Source organism: Zonotrichia albicollis, chromosome 5, assembly GCF_047830755.1.
Source record: "Zonotrichia albicollis isolate bZonAlb1 chromosome 5, bZonAlb1.hap1, whole genome shotgun sequence".
Taxonomy (NCBI): domain Eukaryota; kingdom Metazoa; phylum Chordata; class Aves; order Passeriformes; family Passerellidae; genus Zonotrichia; species Zonotrichia albicollis.
Window position 1 is genome coordinate 41,927,744 of NC_133823.1, and position 18,357 is coordinate 41,946,100.

At 39.2% G+C, this 18,357-nt stretch overlaps 1 protein-coding gene across 4 annotated transcripts in view; it reads left to right on the forward strand.

The window, feature by feature from the left end:
* The window catches only part of DLC1 (DLC1 Rho GTPase activating protein), a 244,032-nt gene that overhangs the window by 190,574 nt on the left and 35,101 nt on the right, over positions 1 to 18,357 (forward strand). The window contains exon 1 of one of the 4 annotated variants that reach the window (XM_074541478.1): positions 16,894 to 17,054. The exons of the other annotated variants lie outside the window; for them this stretch is intronic. Within the exon in view, the coding sequence (XP_074397579.1) occupies positions 17,042 to 17,054 (13 nt within the window). The 5' untranslated portion in view covers positions 16,894 to 17,041. Of the gene's footprint in view, positions 1 to 16,893; positions 17,055 to 18,357 lie in introns of those variants that run through there. 4 annotated transcript variants of the gene reach the window in all.

Sequence of the window (18,357 nt, forward strand, 5' to 3'; positions counted from 1 at the left end):
TAAGTCTTTTTTTTTTTTTTTTGTGGAACTGTCAAGATGTCAATTACACATTCATAGGTCTATGATGAAGAACTTATTTATCTATGTTTAATCATTCAAGATAATATACTATACTGTGTGTGCAAAAGGGATAAAATCAGTGAAAATGTACAAAAATATTTTGCTGTCCTACTCTTGCAAAATGGAGCAATCCATGTTTTCCAAATACTTGATATTACTGAAGTTGTTACTAAAAAAAATCTACTTCTGCAGCCTGTGCTCGTCCCAGTTGACATGGAAGAGTAGTGTACAACAGGAAGATTTCCAACACTTTAGAGTCTTCTTCAGCCATGCCTCAAATGAAGTTCTTTCTGTTCAGTTGTTTTCCTGAGAAATATTATAATCAAGGCAAATTGGAACACCTCAGACAATCCTTTTTTTATTTCAAAACCAGTCCTTGGCACCAGAGTCTGCATATAGCTATTTAAAAGAGATGCAGCTCAATATATAAGCAGTCTGGTTTTGAGTTTGACAAAACTTAGCTCTAGGAATCCGAGTTATGGATATTAAGTTTAAGCTAAATGGACGTACAAACCTTTTAGAGATTTAGCCATTGCTGAATGCCAGAAAATATGAAAGTGATCTATCTTAGAGTACTTTGTGTTCCTAACAGGGAGTTCTGGGGACTCACTGTCTTATTGCATAATATTGAACACTAGTGACCAAACATCTGTTAGCAGAGAATGGAAGCTGCAGATAACTGTGGTTTTAAAATGACCAAGAAATAGATATCCTTGGATACTTAAAATTACTTTGGTAAACTGGTACAGAATAGCTACACTGGCAAGATTCTGCCTTGCATCAAGAATTGCAAATATCACCGCATAAACACTAAGGTTATCCCTAGATAAAAAAACTATTAATGTTATTGATAAGATAAAAGACAAACCAGGTGAGATGCATACTTGAATACATACCTTGCACCAAATACTAGTCCATACATCAAAATCATTCGGTATTTTCTCCTTCTATAAAACAACACAGAACTTGAATTTTTCATGGCATAATGTATAAAACCATTATATTTAATGGTACCCTCATGACACTGCCTTGCATTAGAAACAATGTGCAGTGGAAATGTCAGAAGCAGACTGAGCACAAAAACTTCAAGCAATTTTGAGTCTAGTACTGGAACGAGTAGCACTTTCTTTCTTGCTACAAAGCTGCAAAAGCGGGGCACAAGCCAGTCCTGGAGTGTATGGGATGATGTGAGTGGTACCTGAGGGTAAACTGCAGAAAAGGGCAAAAGGAAAGGCTTTGTTCACAATTTCCTCAGCCAGTTCAGAATGTAGCTGTGGAAAATGCCCATATCTTCTTGTGCGCTTCAGTCTCTCTAACTGTAGAGTGAGAACTCTGGCATTAAAATCACTTTGAGACTAAAACATTGTTTGCAGCATGCTTTGCAAACCTCTGTTGAAAGTTGCACAGTAGTGCAAATGTGTGCTATTTTCATTTAGTTCTGTAGGTACCATCATGCAGGAATAGCACAGACAGAGAAGCATGTTTTCATCATCTTGCGCCTTTAAGTTCCTAATATACAATCAAACACAGAACAACACCCTTTCCTGAACTAAAATTTTAACTGTAAACAAAAAAAAAAAATTTTTTTTTTAATTTCTTTTCCCCAGGGAAGCTGTAACATACTTAGGTAGGCGATAGCATTTAGGCTGCTAATGATCTCTAAGAAATTACTATCAGTAATTATAAATTAATGTTTTTCTGGAACTGCTAGGAAAAACAGTGGTGACATGAAATCAGTCACCATAATGTGTTTTGACAAGTCTCCTAATTAAGAAAATAATTACCCAAACCACTAAATATGTAGGGGAAATTATATCTTGCAAGTCTGGCAAAAGATGAACATGTTCCCTCTAATTTTCATAATTTTTTTCTATGAAATGGAAGAATCTTCTGCAATATCTGTAACTGGAACTAAACCTCCAAAGGGAGGTTATCCAAGATTGTTATTTCTAGTGCCAAAAGAAAACAGATAGTTGGCAGTCAAAGCACACCCGCCTATAAAGTACATTTTGGTCAAAAGTAGGCAATTCCATTTTGACTCCAAGGCTCTCATCCCATCCTTAGCTCATCGCAGATGGGCGCCTCATCAGTCACAGCTGGCTGAAACACCCAGATACCTCAGGCCCAATGGGAGTGAGGAGATTACATTGTTTTTTGGTCAGCATGAGCTTGCTTTTTCTTGATATCTCTTTTCTACCTTCATATAACACTAACCTGATTTCTAGCATTGTTCGGGATTTTCCCATTTTAAATCTCCAGTGGGAGATAATCCCTAATTTTCACTGTGGAGTCAATCACTAGGCAAGGGAGTCCACGTAGTTTAGGATTTTTGTGTCACTCTTTTACCTCTTCCTACTTCCTCTTCCCATGTGATTTTCTACATATGTAGAAGTCATTCTTCACATCTTGGCACAAAAAAACAAAAATTGAAGTTGTATCCGACTTGGTTAATCCTGTCCTTGGATTTTCTGAGGGCTCAGGAATGAGTAAAATAGACATCAGTGTCACCTAACAAAATAGAATTAACTTGGAGCTGTAGCCCTTCCAGCTGCAGATGCTATCAGTCATCCATATCTACCCTTAGCATGTTTCTGAAGATCTTTCACACGCACAGATGTGATGCTTCACCAGGTCTGGCTCTTCTTGTTTCCTCCCGGCAGCACTCAGCCCTAAATGCACACAGCAGCCCTCTCAGGGGAAGTGTCTCTCTGATATCCCATTCTGGGCATTTTTAAATCCTAGTAAGGAAAAAACACAACCACAAAAACCAAATAGAAGACAGTAACAAAGTGGGAGGCAATAAAAACTGGTAACATCAAACAAACAAAAAAGAAATCAACCTGGGATCACACCATAATCAGGGAAAAAAACCCAGCTGTGGCAAGGTTCTCCCTAAGAGTACAAAAAGATTCCCATCCATCAGCTGCCATTAAGCAGAAGTCAATCCTGGAAGAGTTTAGAAATGGAAAATTATTGGGCAAAAAAAAGCTGTTTCTAAGAAGATGAGATTTTCATGCCCAAATGTTAAGTAAAAACTTTCCACCTAAGGCACGGATTGATTGTGGGTTGAACACATGCAAGACTCAGGAAATGGGATGCACGTTCCTCTGATATGGATGGCCTCTGGCAGTGCTGTGGATATCCTGCTTGTTTTTGTTGAGGGGGTTATAGCAGTACACACATATTTTTTACACATTTTCCTGCTGGTTTTGTCGAGGGCAAGAAGATAGTTTTAATCACAGTTTGTCATTTGGCTGACTTACATTTTAGATATTTTCATATTGGCTGTATATAAAGGTGTTGACAGGTTACAAATTTGCACAATTTAAAGATTGAGAGGGTCTACTACATTGTCATTTCCTTTCCACCTGGAATGCAGGACCATCTCTCTTACTCATTTCCCAGCAACTTACCTGGTATCTTGTTCAAAAACCTGTTCATTCCCCTTTCTTTGTGAGTTCAATCCATAGTTGAGTGGCTAACATTGTCAGGAAGTTAAAGTGAACACAAACTGGACCTAACAAAACCTCTTCTTGAGGCTCAAAATAGTTCTTTTGTTTTTCTTCAATATTCATGCATCTCTGACTTGCTGATTATCTCCCAAAAGCAGAAGTTCCAAATTTATTTCTAGGACTTTTCCTGACCCACCAAAAGCAAAAGATACAGGAAATTGTATGAGAAATGTCCATGTATCTGTCACCATGTTTTCCAGGCTGGGAAATGAGAAGAAATTTTGAGAAAATTGAATGGCTTCTCTGAAGAGTTTTTTCTCAGTCTCATGCATGAAAATGATACTCTAAATAGCTTTGTATATGAGTTTTGCAGTTAATGTTGCAAAGGAGTACTTTGACATTTTTATGGTCTGTTTTAATTAAGTGAAGCAAAATCTGCTCCTCTGAGTGATTCATTTATCCTATCAACCTTTCTATTTTTGTAAGATTAAATCAGGATGTTCGCATTAAGCTTCCTTTCCTGGAATTCCAGTTGAACATTATTACCCTTTGTTTAGACTGTATCACTTACTCAGCTGATAAGAGTAGACTATTCCACTGGAGAGACAGAGATTCAGCAATTTATATCCCTTAAAGAGCATTCTGTATTTTACAGTAAATGACTATATTACATGTTTCAGGAAGCTAATGAAAATTATAGCATTTTTTACATCTGCAGACATGAAACTGTATACTAATGCAATGATGCGTCTCAGCAAAGCACACATAATATTTTTTGCTCTTGACATTAGGAGGGATGTTTCAGCTTTGCATCATTTAGTTCTCATTGCAATCCCACAGCTTGATTATGATCTCCAGGACAATACAAAAGAACACTGGTGAAAAACTAGATTCTAAGGGGATAAAAATTTGTATTAAGACACACATTATAAATTCTGAATTAATTAGTCATGTTTTAAACCTTGAAGTTGTCATTTGAAATCTTAAAATCAAGGGGCACTCCTAAGGGAGACAGTTTAAAATGCTGGAGATTAAACTTGAAGCAGGAAACCTAAGCAAGACTTGTGGTTCAGGTTGTTACAATGATCTTTAAAATCTATGATCAGTGACGTAAAAATATATACACACTTTAATTCTGGACTGTTTTCTGAAATTATGATGCTTACATTCTTTGACTATTATGTTTGTTTTACTCTGTAGTATCCTGAATTCTGGTATTTGTGTGAAAACTGCCTAGATTTACAATGTATTTAAGTATTCTTATTAATTTGTTTTAGTTTTCTATGGAGATGGTTTTTGGTTTGATGGGTTTGGAGTACATTGGTTTTGTTTGTTAGTTTGTGTTGCTTTGGGTTTGGATTGTTGGGGGGTTTTTTGCCTAGAACAAAGTCTAGCTTTGCAAACAAAGAAAAACACATTTTTTTCTTAAACGAACTCCTGAATTTCTTGTTATGTTTGCACCACAAGCAGATAACAATTTAATTATGCTTCTAACTTAGTCTAGCTGAATCCTAAATTCTTATTTCCCAGTATTTCCTTTGGTGTCTGGATCCAATTTGCCTTTCAGCATGAATTAGAGTAAAAGGCTGCATCTCTCCAAAGCCTGACATATTTACTGATATTTATAAATGACAGCACAAATCTGTACCCTTAGTGCAAAGTGCAGATTTTCCAAAACATCTAAACTAGAGGAAAACACAGTGTGATGAAAATTCCTAAATGGTTAGAAATTATATATATGTATATAACTATATATGTATTTATACAATAGAGACAGACAGACAGAAAACAGATCTTTATATCTTTTTATGTATTTTATGTTCTCACATTTATAAAATATGACGTAAAATTAAATCTGAAGAAAAAAATACTTTTCATCTTCCCCAAATCTATCACTATCTAGTTCCCCTGCATATTAGGCAAAATTTCCATAAATTAAAGCAAATAATAATAACTTATTAAATGGGGTTGTTTGCTTAGGTCAAATAGCTCATATTCATATTAATGAAGAGGGGGCTAAACCTGAAATGGTTCATAAAATAACTTAGTGTCTAACCCTAATTATTGCAAACAAAGATCAAAAGAAAAGCTTATCAGAAGTGAAGACAGTTTATTTCCATCTTGGAACAAAGGACAAAAGACACAGTGTCTTGTCCTTCCTTTGAGGTTTCTCTGTCAGCTCCTTTCCACTCCCTTTCCTGATAGGTTGAAATATCTTGATGGCTGTTCTGTTGATTAAAACACAATAATCAATTCTGGGGAACATGTCAGCTACTTATTTTTATAACAGGAACAATGGAAATAGCATCACATTGTTAATAGAGGTAAAAGTGATTAAAAATACCCTTTTGAGTTTTCCTTTCTAGTTCCCATTGTCACAATGCACTGGAATTGATCCAGAACAAACTCTGACTGTAGATACACACTTTTTTACAGGAATCAGAGAACTTCAATTCATCTTTAGTCTATGAAGGAATGCTTGTTTTTTAAAGCTGCTGCTTTAAAATAAGAATAACTACTTTGCTTTTTTAATGTATATATTTATTTTTTCAGATTATTATTTCAAATCTATAGCAAGGAAGAGGCATTTGTCTCTAAATTAGTCTTAAAGAGCATATTTATTTCTTTACAGTAGATGCACACATAGTTGTAGCAGGTTGACCACTGGGCCTTTTTCCTCCTCACCAAAAATTCAATTAAAGCAAACCCAGGACAACAGTCTATTGTAAACTGCTACAAAGAAAACTAAGAGCCTTTATTTGCCAACACTGCAAATTGCAGAGCTGCATTCTGTGGCATCACATGAAGTTTGCATAGTACCATGTACTCAAAATGATACTTAGTAATTAAGTACAGAATGAAAAGGGCATCATGGTCATCGATAGCATCTTCAAAAGATATATTAAACTCATGCATAAACTTCATAATGTTCGCCTGGCTTAAAAAGTTAGCATAAATTTATCCAAAATTTTAAACAGGCACAGAAAATTTTGTTCCCTGTGCAACAGAGAAATGTTATTGAGCACACCGATGTAAATATCCCTACTGTGTTTTTATTTCCTTATTAAAAAAATAAATCCATGTGTTGAAATTGAGGATATCATATCCTGAATAAGCTTCTTGATATAAAGATGTCTAAGAAAAAGATCATTCAAATAGGTGAACTCTATTTCAGAGTTACAAAGATCAGATAAGCAGTGCTTGATGCACTCCGTTGAGACAAACCACTCATTCAGTGCCAAGTATTATTAAAAATTCATTTTCTTAGCTGACACATGGACTTTTCATGCAGAGAGACCATTATGAAAAGCCTTGCTGTTCTGATAATCTGTACTTCGATTTCTGGCATTATCAGTCAGATCAGAAATAGTGGGTACACGTGGCCAGAGGATAAAGCATCAGCTTTTCATTCTTGAGGAGATATGCTTAATGGAATGAGTTTAAGAGTTTCAGGTGAAGAGTGGCTGAGAACATAGAAATAGAGTTTTAAAGATCCTGGAAATCCATCACCAAAAAACTAAGCACATGATCATGTAAGCATTTATGCACTTCAACTTCTATATACACTTCAAACCAAATCAAATTGCATGCATGAATTTGTAAAAATGACATTTAAATTCCTTTCCATACTGAAATAAACAAAGTCCTTTCTAACCAAGGAAGGAGATCTTGTAAGCAGACAAATACTGTTGCATGTCAAACAGAGCAACCCATCACAATTGTCTGGGCTTTCAGTAATGCTCTGCAATACATTCTAGAGTAGCTATAAGATGTTAGGTAGCTCTCATATTGGTTTAGGTTATACTCAGTGTACTCTGATAATGTTTGTCCTAACATAACTAATTGCTATATAAAGCAATTCTAGCAGAAATTCATCAGGATACTTGAAGGCTATTCTGCTTCCTCCTTCATTTAGTGCATTTGTTCATATCCAAGGGTTCTGAGCACTGGATATTAACTAGCTCCATGGAAGCATTAAATTAATTGCTAGATTTGTGTTACTGCAATTGCAGATACACTTTACTTGGTCACAGTTCACTCTGTGTGGCAGTGATCTTGTCTCTCAGTCTTCCAATATTTACATTTTGAAACCAAGATTCTCACTTCCTCCTAGGGAATCTAGAAACTCATTTGTAAATTCCTCCTTTTGGTCTGTATGCTTTTCCCTCATTGGGGATAACTATCCAACAGCTCTGGACCTAATGTTCTGCCTGCTCATTACCTGGGTTGGCCAAAAGAATAGAAGATAAGGAAAAGATCTAAGGGAGGCACTTCTGTCCCTTGCAACTGCTGTTAGTAGAAGCTATCTATAAAAGAGAAAAGAAGACAAAGACAGAAATGGAAAGGAAATGGGAAAAAGGAAATGGAAAGGAATTTCCAAAAGGAAATGGAAAAAAAGAGGTGGAAAAGCTGGCAGTAGGTGAACTAAATATCCAGCATAGGTGCTATAGACATGAAGATGAGAAATTCTTGTTCAAGGTACAAAGTTTTTTATTTGGCTTAGTGGGGGAAAGCGTGCTATCATAAGGCAATGCAGGAAGTTACTGTGCCCTTTATAAACAGATGGAGCACCCAAGAACCCCAGGTTAGCTAAAAGGTTACCTTGGTGGGCAGTAACTCACCACCTCACCTCAGAAGCAAATCTAAGGATGAACCTCCCCTGTTCTCATTCTGTGTGATAGCCAGGAAGTTTTCTTCATGGCTCAAATCTCATCGTGAAGTCAGCTAACTTTGTGAAGTGAAACAAAAATAGCAAAGGAGATAAGCTACTGAGACTTTCAGATACCTGTCTAACATAAAGGTGAACACCAGCTTGGGGATTTGGCTCATTTCTTACACACTTACAATCATATAACCTTCAGTATATGATTTTGGGATATCAGGCTCATATAAGGCTCATAGTTTTTTGTCCTTGCACCCTAGGCCAGGTCACATGTGGCTTTTATTTCCAAATATTTTCCAAATACTTCAGTTCACTTGATCAGCTCAGAAATTCCATATTCTAACCTCTTAGCAACTAAATTTTCAGGATTTTTTAAAATGGTTTTTCTTAGTGGTAACACTGGTTTACATTAAGGAGCAAAGAGGCAATCTTAGTTTCTTAGATCTTAAGTTATTAAGGTCAACATGACATGCACGACAGATTATAAAAATATACTGGGTAAATCAGATGGAAAGTTCTGCCTATACACCTTTTGAGTCATTGTTTATACTTCCTGACTAAAAATCAAAGGCCAGGAGCAGGGTTAATCTTGAAATCTGTGGTTGGAAAAATAAAGATTCCTCAGCAAAGAAAATTGATAATATTTCTGTACTCCAATGCTGCTCATGAGAAATACAATTCTACTGAGTGATGTAAAGGCTCTTATTTCAAAGGAGAGAAGGTTCTGGTTTGAGCATGAAAGGTTCAGGCTGTCCTATCACTGTTAATCACTTGCACCATTGATCCTAGCACAGGTATGTCCCTGGCTGCCTTGAACTCTCTGAAGCTGTGATCAAACAAAAAGCAGATTAGCTCAATGAATTTTTTTGCCTGTATTACTTTTCTCAAAATGGATCCTTATCATTTTCAAGTACTAGATCAAAAATGATCCAAACTCTTGTTACCACATCCTTTAAATAATGTTGTTCATAGTTTTAACATAATTTTCCATGAAGAAATAATCAGGTTCTATATCTACTTCAGGCTTATTGTTTTCTACCACACATCATGTGCATTAATGAATCTTCAGTAAAATCAATGGAAACTAAAGACCCAGAAAATCCAATGGCAAAAATATTTTTAAAACATCAGAGTATTTGTTCCACATATGTAACTTTTGAGATGCCCACAGAGGCGATCATATCACTGCTGCAGCTGGCCACTTGGTGGTCATGGAAAATGAAAGGGGCACTTCAGAACACATTTGCTATACTAAAGGTGTCATACAGAAATGTGAAACATTTGATATAGAATGGAATAAGAGAAACTTTGCCTGTTATCAATTTCTCGTGTCTAACAGCAATTCCAGTAGATGCATAGCTCTTGCAAATTACTGAGCAACCACAAGCTTTAAAAAAGACCAGCTACCACAGGAAAGAATCTGTTTCATAGCATGTTTGCTTTAAAATTATAGAAAACAAGTATAGGAATTACTTTGTTGATCTAGTGACAGAACTGTTGTAAAATTTAATATAACAGTATGGTAATCTCACTTTATCAGGTGTACTGGGCAAAGAGATATAGGTTAAAGCATTCTCCAATCATTGCTATCTGTATTTACATTTTGAAATTGAATGCAAAAAAAAAAAAAAGGACATTTCAGAATATGACAGGATCCTGATTTTTTTTTTACTTTAACAAAAATAATGCTTTTTCATATATTTCCAGTCATAAGAAATAGGAGTTTGGGTTTGCTTAATTCAGAAAGTAGGTATTCAAAAACTGCTCTGGGCTAAGATTAGATAGAAGAATTAACTAATTTACCATATGTCTTTGTAAATTGATATGAAGACAAAAGTAAAACCTCAAAAAAAGGAGAGTAAAAAAGGTAGCTCTTCATAATGTGACAGTGTTGAAATATGAAAGCATACTAACCACTTTCCATGTTTCTTTTTCTTGTGGTCATGTAACAGAATATGAGACTGTTTTTAAAACATGAAAGCACCTATTAACGTGTCAGTCACTTCTATGCATTGTATCATGTTCACAAATAACATCATGCAATACTTTCACTCTCAAACCTACTGGCCTAAAAAGAGAGATGTAGCAAGAAGGAGCAGGAAGCATTTTTCAGCTAAACTGACCATCCATTTAGAATTCATAACCCTAGATGTTAAGGTGATGAATGAGCACCCCAACAATTCTGCTACTCCTCCTAATCCTCGTCAGGTCTTGAATCTGTTGACGAAGTCCAAACAGCCACTTCTTTCTGCCTGATCCCCTCCCCTTGCTATTGCTGGCTCTCATTCAAGTCAGGATCACATTTATCTGAGCAATATACACCTAATAAATCTTCTCCAACTCAGTTTGTTCTTGCTGGCACGACAGCTAGCTTCCCCCCTCCACTTCTCTTGTCTTTCCTCAGACATCATTATGGGTGTTGACACTCAAGCAAGTTACTTAAGGTGCTCTTAAATAACTGTCTGCATGTACACATCTCCCAGTAAAAGGCAAGGTAATTGCTGCTACAAGCCAGGTTTCAGTTACAATAAGCAAGAGCATGGACATGAACAACAAAAGAAGCAGCCAAATTAGCAATCTGCAAGAGGACTTTTATTAGACATAAATAAAATAAATTCACACAGTACTTTTCACAGTACTTCTCAAACACTTTGCAAAAAAGGCATGTACTATTCTCTCTAATTTATCTAAGGAAAATGAAATATGGGAAGGGGAGTAGATAGACCAAGGCTGTCTGATAATTTAAAACAAGACTGCAGATAGGTGTTTTGGGTCTCAGTCTACTGTGCTGTCAAGAACAGGACCAAGGATTATGAATCTATTATGACTCACACCAGACCTCACTTTGACCACTGGGCTTGCAAACGTATTTTCCTTCTTCCCTGTCTCTGTAGCTTCACATGATGTTAACAATAGCTACTCTCCATGCTGTAGTACCAAGCTTAGTACCTCCCCTGATGAATGCTGATGTGAAATTACCCATCACAATGTATGTGTTCCAGTTGCCATAGTTATCATGCTTTACAAAGTCATGGGTTTAAAATTATTTCCTGAGTCCTGGAGATTTCCCCAAGGCTAAAACAGCAACAGTCTCTCACATAATGGCTCAACTGGTCCAGGTGGGTGCATGTGCTTATTTCCTCCAGAGGAAATAAGTTTAATGAATATAGGGCTCATTTAGGTAAAAAGCCTTGGATCTCACAAGATGGAAGATGGAAGTAAGAAAAAATTTGCTTTTGAAAAGAAAATTTTCATTGTTCATAATTTTTTATTCAATATAATTAAAAATACCCCCAATTGGCCAAAAAAACTACCCCACCCCAAAACCTTTATTTCCTTTCCCTTACTCCTTTTAACTCCAGCTGGGTGCTGCATGGCTGACACAGTCCCAGGTCTTATGCTGAAAAGTCTAGCTTCATAAACCAATTTTTGATCACTGTTTTGACATGTTCAAAGCATTAGTCTTCCAGTTTTCATCTACTTAAATGGGCAACTTACATCTTACATCTTGTTTAATGAAAGGTTACTGTTTTCTCTCTGTAAAAAATGACCTTTTTTCTTCATCAGACTGGAGGTCATGTGTGAACAGAGAATGAGGTTTACAGAAATGCATCTTAACATTGAAATGCCTTGGAAACTGGTGGTTTTAAAGGTGGAAGGTAAAAACTACTTGCTTTAAAAATGAAGAGTGAAGCGCAGGTTGATTCAATAATGCTATAGCTGTTATCACAAGAACACAAAGTGAAATTTTGTGTTCAAAAGAACAAAGAGCATTGTTCTGAAAAAAAATAGTAATTTGCCAGGCAACACAAAGTTGAGCTTTATTTCCTGCCACCATTTTACACCATCATCAAGTTGCTCATCTTTTTGTAGTATATATTTAGAGTAAAAGCATCCTTTGTGCCATCTTCCTCTAACACTTGATTGCACACTGTGATTTGTAAACAGTGGAAGAAAATTGGGGTGAGACTTGGGCACTGATGTCTCCTTTTATATGACCCACAAAGAAAGGAGAGGGTTTGGAGATGACTCCTTGTGCTACTCTGCTGCCACACAGCCACCAAGGCAATTACCAACTAGGGATGGTGCCTTAGCCAAGAAAAAGCTTCATTACAGCTTTCTCTAATGCAGTGTAACAGACAGTCACCCTTCAACTTGCATATTCATTAGGTCTCACTTGCACAACCATTTTGACCACATAATGCAGAGGTTTTAATCCTGATAACTAAAGGTTAAGATTCCTTTTTGTGAAGAAGTGATCAATTATGGATGTTCTCTTTATCAGTAACAGTACAGTTATTCTGAATTATTCTATATATAAGAAAGAAGGTCTTCTATGTGTCACAAGCCATACACTTACTCTCATCACAGGCTGGAAATTCTAACTATGCTTCTGTAAGCACTTCTTCTAGATAAGATTTAGTTTACCTACTTTCCCTACTCTCTTGAACATTAAATTCAGTTGGTTATTTTTGCAAAAGGTACCTTTCTAAGGTAAAAATATAGCTTTTAATTGAAGGGAAGGCTGACCCATTAACCGCAAAAAATTCTGCAGTCTTCAAAACTAAACCTTCACCTGTGACAGCATCTTAACCACAATATGCGAGAGATACCCTACATCTCTGTCAATTTCTATAAACCAGTGGTATTCCATGTAAGCTAAAGAGCTTATCCTCTCTGCTTAAAATGCAATGAAAATATCGATTTTCTCTCCTATTTTATTTTTCCATATTTATATTTTATCATATTGTATCTTCATCAATTGATTATATTTTTGTTTCTTATTGTCTTTTGCCTTTAGAAATAGAGTTTAACCAATACAGTGTGAACTTGGTTATTTCATTTCCAGCCTGAACTGTTGAACTCACAGTGTTTGATGGCATTCAAAAGTAGGCAAAAGCACAGAGCTCTTACCTCTTGTTTTAAAATAGCTGCTTATATGGACCATAAAGAATAAGCTAAAGTTAATTATCTTTATTGGTTTTTGTTGTTTAAAAAAAGGGGGGAAACATCCAACTGAATGTTGCCTGGGATCAGCAACAAGAGTCTAATATACATGACAAGCTCATAACATTTCTAATAGTGTTCATTTTTACAGGAAGATTTCTAGAGCAGAGAGACCATAAATCACAAGCTGTAGAGCAGTACCTCTGTGCAATATAGTGAATTTACTATGGATTTTGTGAAAAAGCATTTTGGGTAGATGCTTTCTTTCATTTTGTGACTCTCAAGGAGGTGAAACCATGTCTTCTCTGGAAGCAAGGCACTGTTAGTGTCACTTATCTCTGCAAAGTGATAGTGCAAACACTCTTTGTCAAGAGGCCTGAACAATTACAGACTTCTTAAAGTAATTACTTTCAACAAAGTCAAGTGCTAGAAAATTCAGACATAATTATTTCACCGACAATGGTTGGAACATGAAAGTGCTTTGGACTGTGGAAATGCTACTTACAGATATACCCCAGTCGAGAAGGAATCCAAGCCCAGAACCAGAGGCCTGGAAACTCAGTTTGAAAGTGCCCCATAATCTATCATGCTGTTGCTAAGAGGATATTAATACTAGCATTTAGAATTGCAGTCATGTGTCTGACAATCCTGTGTTTGTATCAGCAGGTCAGTTGACTAATTGTGAATTGGAACTTCTCTGTGTACTGCACTATTTAGAAGAAAAAGGATGACAGGGGTACAGTTAACCATTAAGGCATTTGGGCCTGGGAGGGAAAGCAGAGGACAATCAAGTCCTTATTATTAGATGCCTTCCTGCAAATCACTCCCTTATGCAGTTACAACAGAAGGAGAATTCACCTTTTAAACTGAGTAATTGTGCCTGTCGGGCAACCCTTTACAATTACTTTACCATCCAGCAAGAGCTCATTGATTGCATTAAGGATAACAGTACTCCACAGAAACAATCCTCTTAGGCAGGCTACTTCCAAAACCCTGTGTCTCTGTCAGGCAGCTGCCTGCTCTTTGAATAGCCAGAGAGATAAAGAAATAAAAATATTAAAGGCCAAAGCTCTTCTGATTTCACAACACTCTTTAAAGCCAGATGAGTGATTAGGGTGTTTGTAGCCTGTTAAACACCCATGCCTCAGGTGGAATGTTCCTCTGAGCACGTTTTACAGCAAATGAGACTGGTGCCTTGCTTCAGCTCCAAAAATACGCCTGCTGAAGCAGCCCTATAGAATTCCAAGTTAAAATGCAAGCCCCAGTGACTGTGTGTCTTCAGCAGTTGATAACAAACTACAATCAAAGCCTTTCTCTTTTAGATTACCAGCAAGAATCTAATCCAGGTCAGTGATAATCCTCCAGCATCTATTTAGCAATGATCCCAACAGACAGACTGCTCCATCACAAAAGTCACTGTTTCTGACATGGCTGCAGAGACTGAATGAGGATGGAGATTCCTCCTTTACTGTGGAAGCTAATTAGATTTGCAAGTAGAACAGGAGTGCTGAACAAAAGCAGAAAGCATAGTGTTTCATTGTCAGCATCATCATTAAATAGCATTCGTTTGCGATTTAACAGAGTGGTAGATAACCTTTGATTTAATTACTGAGAGTTTCCCATCTTCTGTGTCTGGGACACATTTGTCAAGTATTCACTGATCTTATCACTCACCCCTCTCAAAATCCTCAAATGAATCTCTGACTTCAAATTCTTGATTTGCTGCTATCACACAATCCTCTCAATTTGGATTTTACTTCACTATTGTACATCTCATCTCATTTTTAGATTTTTTTGAGTTCCCTTTCACAATGCTGAGTTGCCTCAACCTTTCCCATTTTTTCTGTGAAGTCCATTCTCTCCTCCTTCAAAAGCTTCCTGTGGTCCTATACAAAAGCTTCCTATACAAAATGAAGGCTTGGTCCAGGAAGCAGCCCAGGCAGTCTGTGTTTACAGGAACAAACCCTGATTTTTACAGAGGGTATTAACTTGACACTTGGTGGTCTCCTGGTTCCAGCATTATTATTGTGATAGAAATGCCTTTGGTCCAGCATGTTTCCCTACACGTTCTTGGCAATTTTTTTCATTTCCCCACTCCCATCCCCTTCTTTTTGAGGATATTTATTGGAGAAATTTCTTATTCTTTTTTTTTTTTTCCCCTGGAATTCAGACTGAAAATCACACACAATATGCAACCAATATATTTCATCTCCTCAGGACTATTCTGACACTTACTAGTCTACCAACTGCATAAAATGAAAGACAATACATACAGAAAGCCAATTAGATTGGGATTACTTTGGCTGTTCAACAGCTGGGGCATAGCATATGTCTGTTTTCCCCATGCTAGAGTTAGGAATTAACATTTTACATGCCTGACCTATCTAATAAACATATATCCTGACCTTACAAGAAACATTCAAAAGTGAAGGTAAATGTGGCTAGGCCAAAATGTGCATAAGCCAGGTTAGATATGAAGAGGTAATTGATTAAGCAGGTAACATATGTAAAGTTAAGCTTGAAGATATAGTGCATTTCCATCCTCTTCTGGGCTATTAAAGTAAATTAATGATCTAGAGCTGTGTAGGGGTTTCCAGAAACAACACTATAATGGCCAGTTGGCCACAGTTTGCAGCCTCCTCCTCCTAGAAGGGGGGATGTTTATTCTTCAGGAAATTGCCAGCTCAAGCATCTCACTATGTATACTTTATATTTGTATCCATCGTGCAGAAATGACAACTGAACATTAGAATAACACCAGTGAATACAAAATATGATGTTGGCTTGGAAGAAAATGAACCAATCATAGTCTTTGACAGGGTCCAGATATTTTCAAATTTTCACAATACTTTTTTCCATGCTCATAGTTTGGCAGCTGCTCAAAAGTACCTGGTTTGTGCCGTTTTACAGTCCTGAATGTGGCAACCAAGCAACAAGAATTAAAAAAAAACTTTGCAAAATACAAAGGGGAATAAGTAGTGTAGGCAGCAACTGCCAGACACAGAGCCATGAAGCCAGGCTTACTTCACTATCTCCAAGACTCGCCCATCACTGTTCCATGGTCCCCATTGGAAAAATATTTGTTTTCCATCCAGGTTCAGACTGAGACTTTGATGGTGCTCAAGAATTCTAAAATTTCACAGCACTCTTCAGCATGCTGTCTGTAGAGGGAGGGACTGGCATGCCCTGGTCATCCTGCATGGCTTGCTTCTGGCTGTGAAGGCTCAGCATCCCCCATGCCTTGGGCTGCTCAGGCCATTCCAAACCTCTCCAGTTTGTAACACTAATGAGCCATGATGCCTTTTCAGTCACCTCTCTTCTCTGTGTTTCCTGGGAAAAGTACTGAGAGCTTTGCTGACTGCTTTTTAGAAACCTGGCCACCGCAAGAGCTGACAGCCATTAGAAACCAAAGGAACAAAAGGCACAGGAGCCTTTATGCCGGTTTTGAGCGCGTTACCTTTGGTTTGTGTCATTCCCCTGGACTCCCCAGACGTGCGGTGGAGGGACAGGGGAGAGGGGTGCGTATTGTGTGTGTGCACGTCGGTGTGCCTGTGCATGTGCGTGTGCGTGAGCGTGTGCAGGGATGTGTGTGCAGGGGTGCGTGTGTATGTGTGTGTGCACGTTGGTGTGCGTGTGCATGTGCGTGTGTGTGAGCGTGTGCCGCGGTGCGTGTGGGGCGTACCCGCTCTGCTGCCGCGTGCCCGCGCTCGGGGGTCTCTGCGGGCGCGGAGCGGGGCCGGGGCCGGGGCTGGGGCCGGGGCTAGGGGCGGGCCGGGGGCGGTGCAGGGGCCGGGCTGGCGCTCGCTGCTCCGGGCCGGTGTCACTTGCGAGCCGCCGCCGCCGCGCAGGCAGGCGGGCAGGGACGCAGCCAGCCGGCCCCGCAGGCAGCCCCGCGGAGCCACCGCGGCCGGCGGAGACCATGATCCTCACACGTAAGCTCGGGGATCCCCTCCCGGCTCGCTTTGGGGGTGGCGGCTCTGCTCCGGAGGGCGCAGCTCCGCGCATCGCGAGCGGCGTTGGCGGAAAGTGCTGCGGGCAGCGCATGGGGCTAGGGGGACGGGATTCGCTGGTGTTGTCCCGCAGCCCCGGGGCGGCAGCGCTGGCAGGGGGCGGCTGCCCCATCCCGCGGGGCGCTTGGCCCCGTGTGCGCGGGTGAGAAGCGCCGTCGGGGCGGCGGCGCCCTCGGAGGGACGGGAGCGCTGCCGGAGCCCGGAGTTGCTGCTGTGTCCGGGGAGCGCCCGCGGGGCTGTGCTCGGGAGCGCGGCCGAAAGGGTTAACAGCGCAGGAGCGAGGGTACCGCGGGCGCGGAGCGCCGCTCGGGATGCGGCTGCTCCCTGAAGATCACCGTGGCGCATCTTTCTTTTTCGGTGGTTTGGTTTTGGTTGGTTTTTTGGGGTTTTTTTTCCGTTTCCTTTTTCCCCCACCTAATTTTAGTCTTTCTCTGTTTTGGGTGTCTTTTTTCTTTTTTTTGGGAGCCCTTGCGAGACGGGAACCGTCGAGTTCCTTTTGAAGTTTTCCGTAATTAGCCCGATGGCCTCCAGGAGCCCGGTGGCTCCCCCCGTGCGGCGGTGGCCAGGCCTGATGTCACCCCCGGCGGCTTTGATCCTGGTGGAGGAGCAGCAGCTCCTGCCAGACGGGCTCACCCCTACCCCCCTCTTCCTTTTTCCCTTCTCGAGGAAAACAGAAAGCCGATGCCGTTTTCCAGTCGGTCAGTTTTACGTTCCGTGTCACCCTCCCTTTCTTCGCAAACCACAGCAACGACTTCGTTCCACCGAAACCGTGAAGTTGTTGAGCGACGTGTTGCCATTAACCTAATGAGCTCTGTTGCCAGTCAAGGCACTTACTATTGGTACAGCAGGCTTCTTTCGAGTTTTTTGTCCCCTCATATTCTCTTTGGGAAAATTTGAAGGAATAACTATATTTAAACAATGTATTTAGCTAAGTCAGAAGGTTCTGCCTGATGTGTCATAGTACTTAACACACTTGATTTGAAAGCCTGAGGAATGCACTTTTATCTTAGCCATCAATTATTTTATTTTTTTTTTACAGGAGTAAGTGTGATCTGTTTGAATTGCCCTGCCCTGATCAAGAAATTCCTGACAGCAGTTCAATAACAATTCTCTGAGTCAAGTTATGTTTTGAGGCTATTTGTAGTGAAGGAAGATAATGGGCAGATTTCTTATGAGCCTCTGAGTATGAATCTGTCAACAGTTCAGTGCCAGACTGATTCAGCAT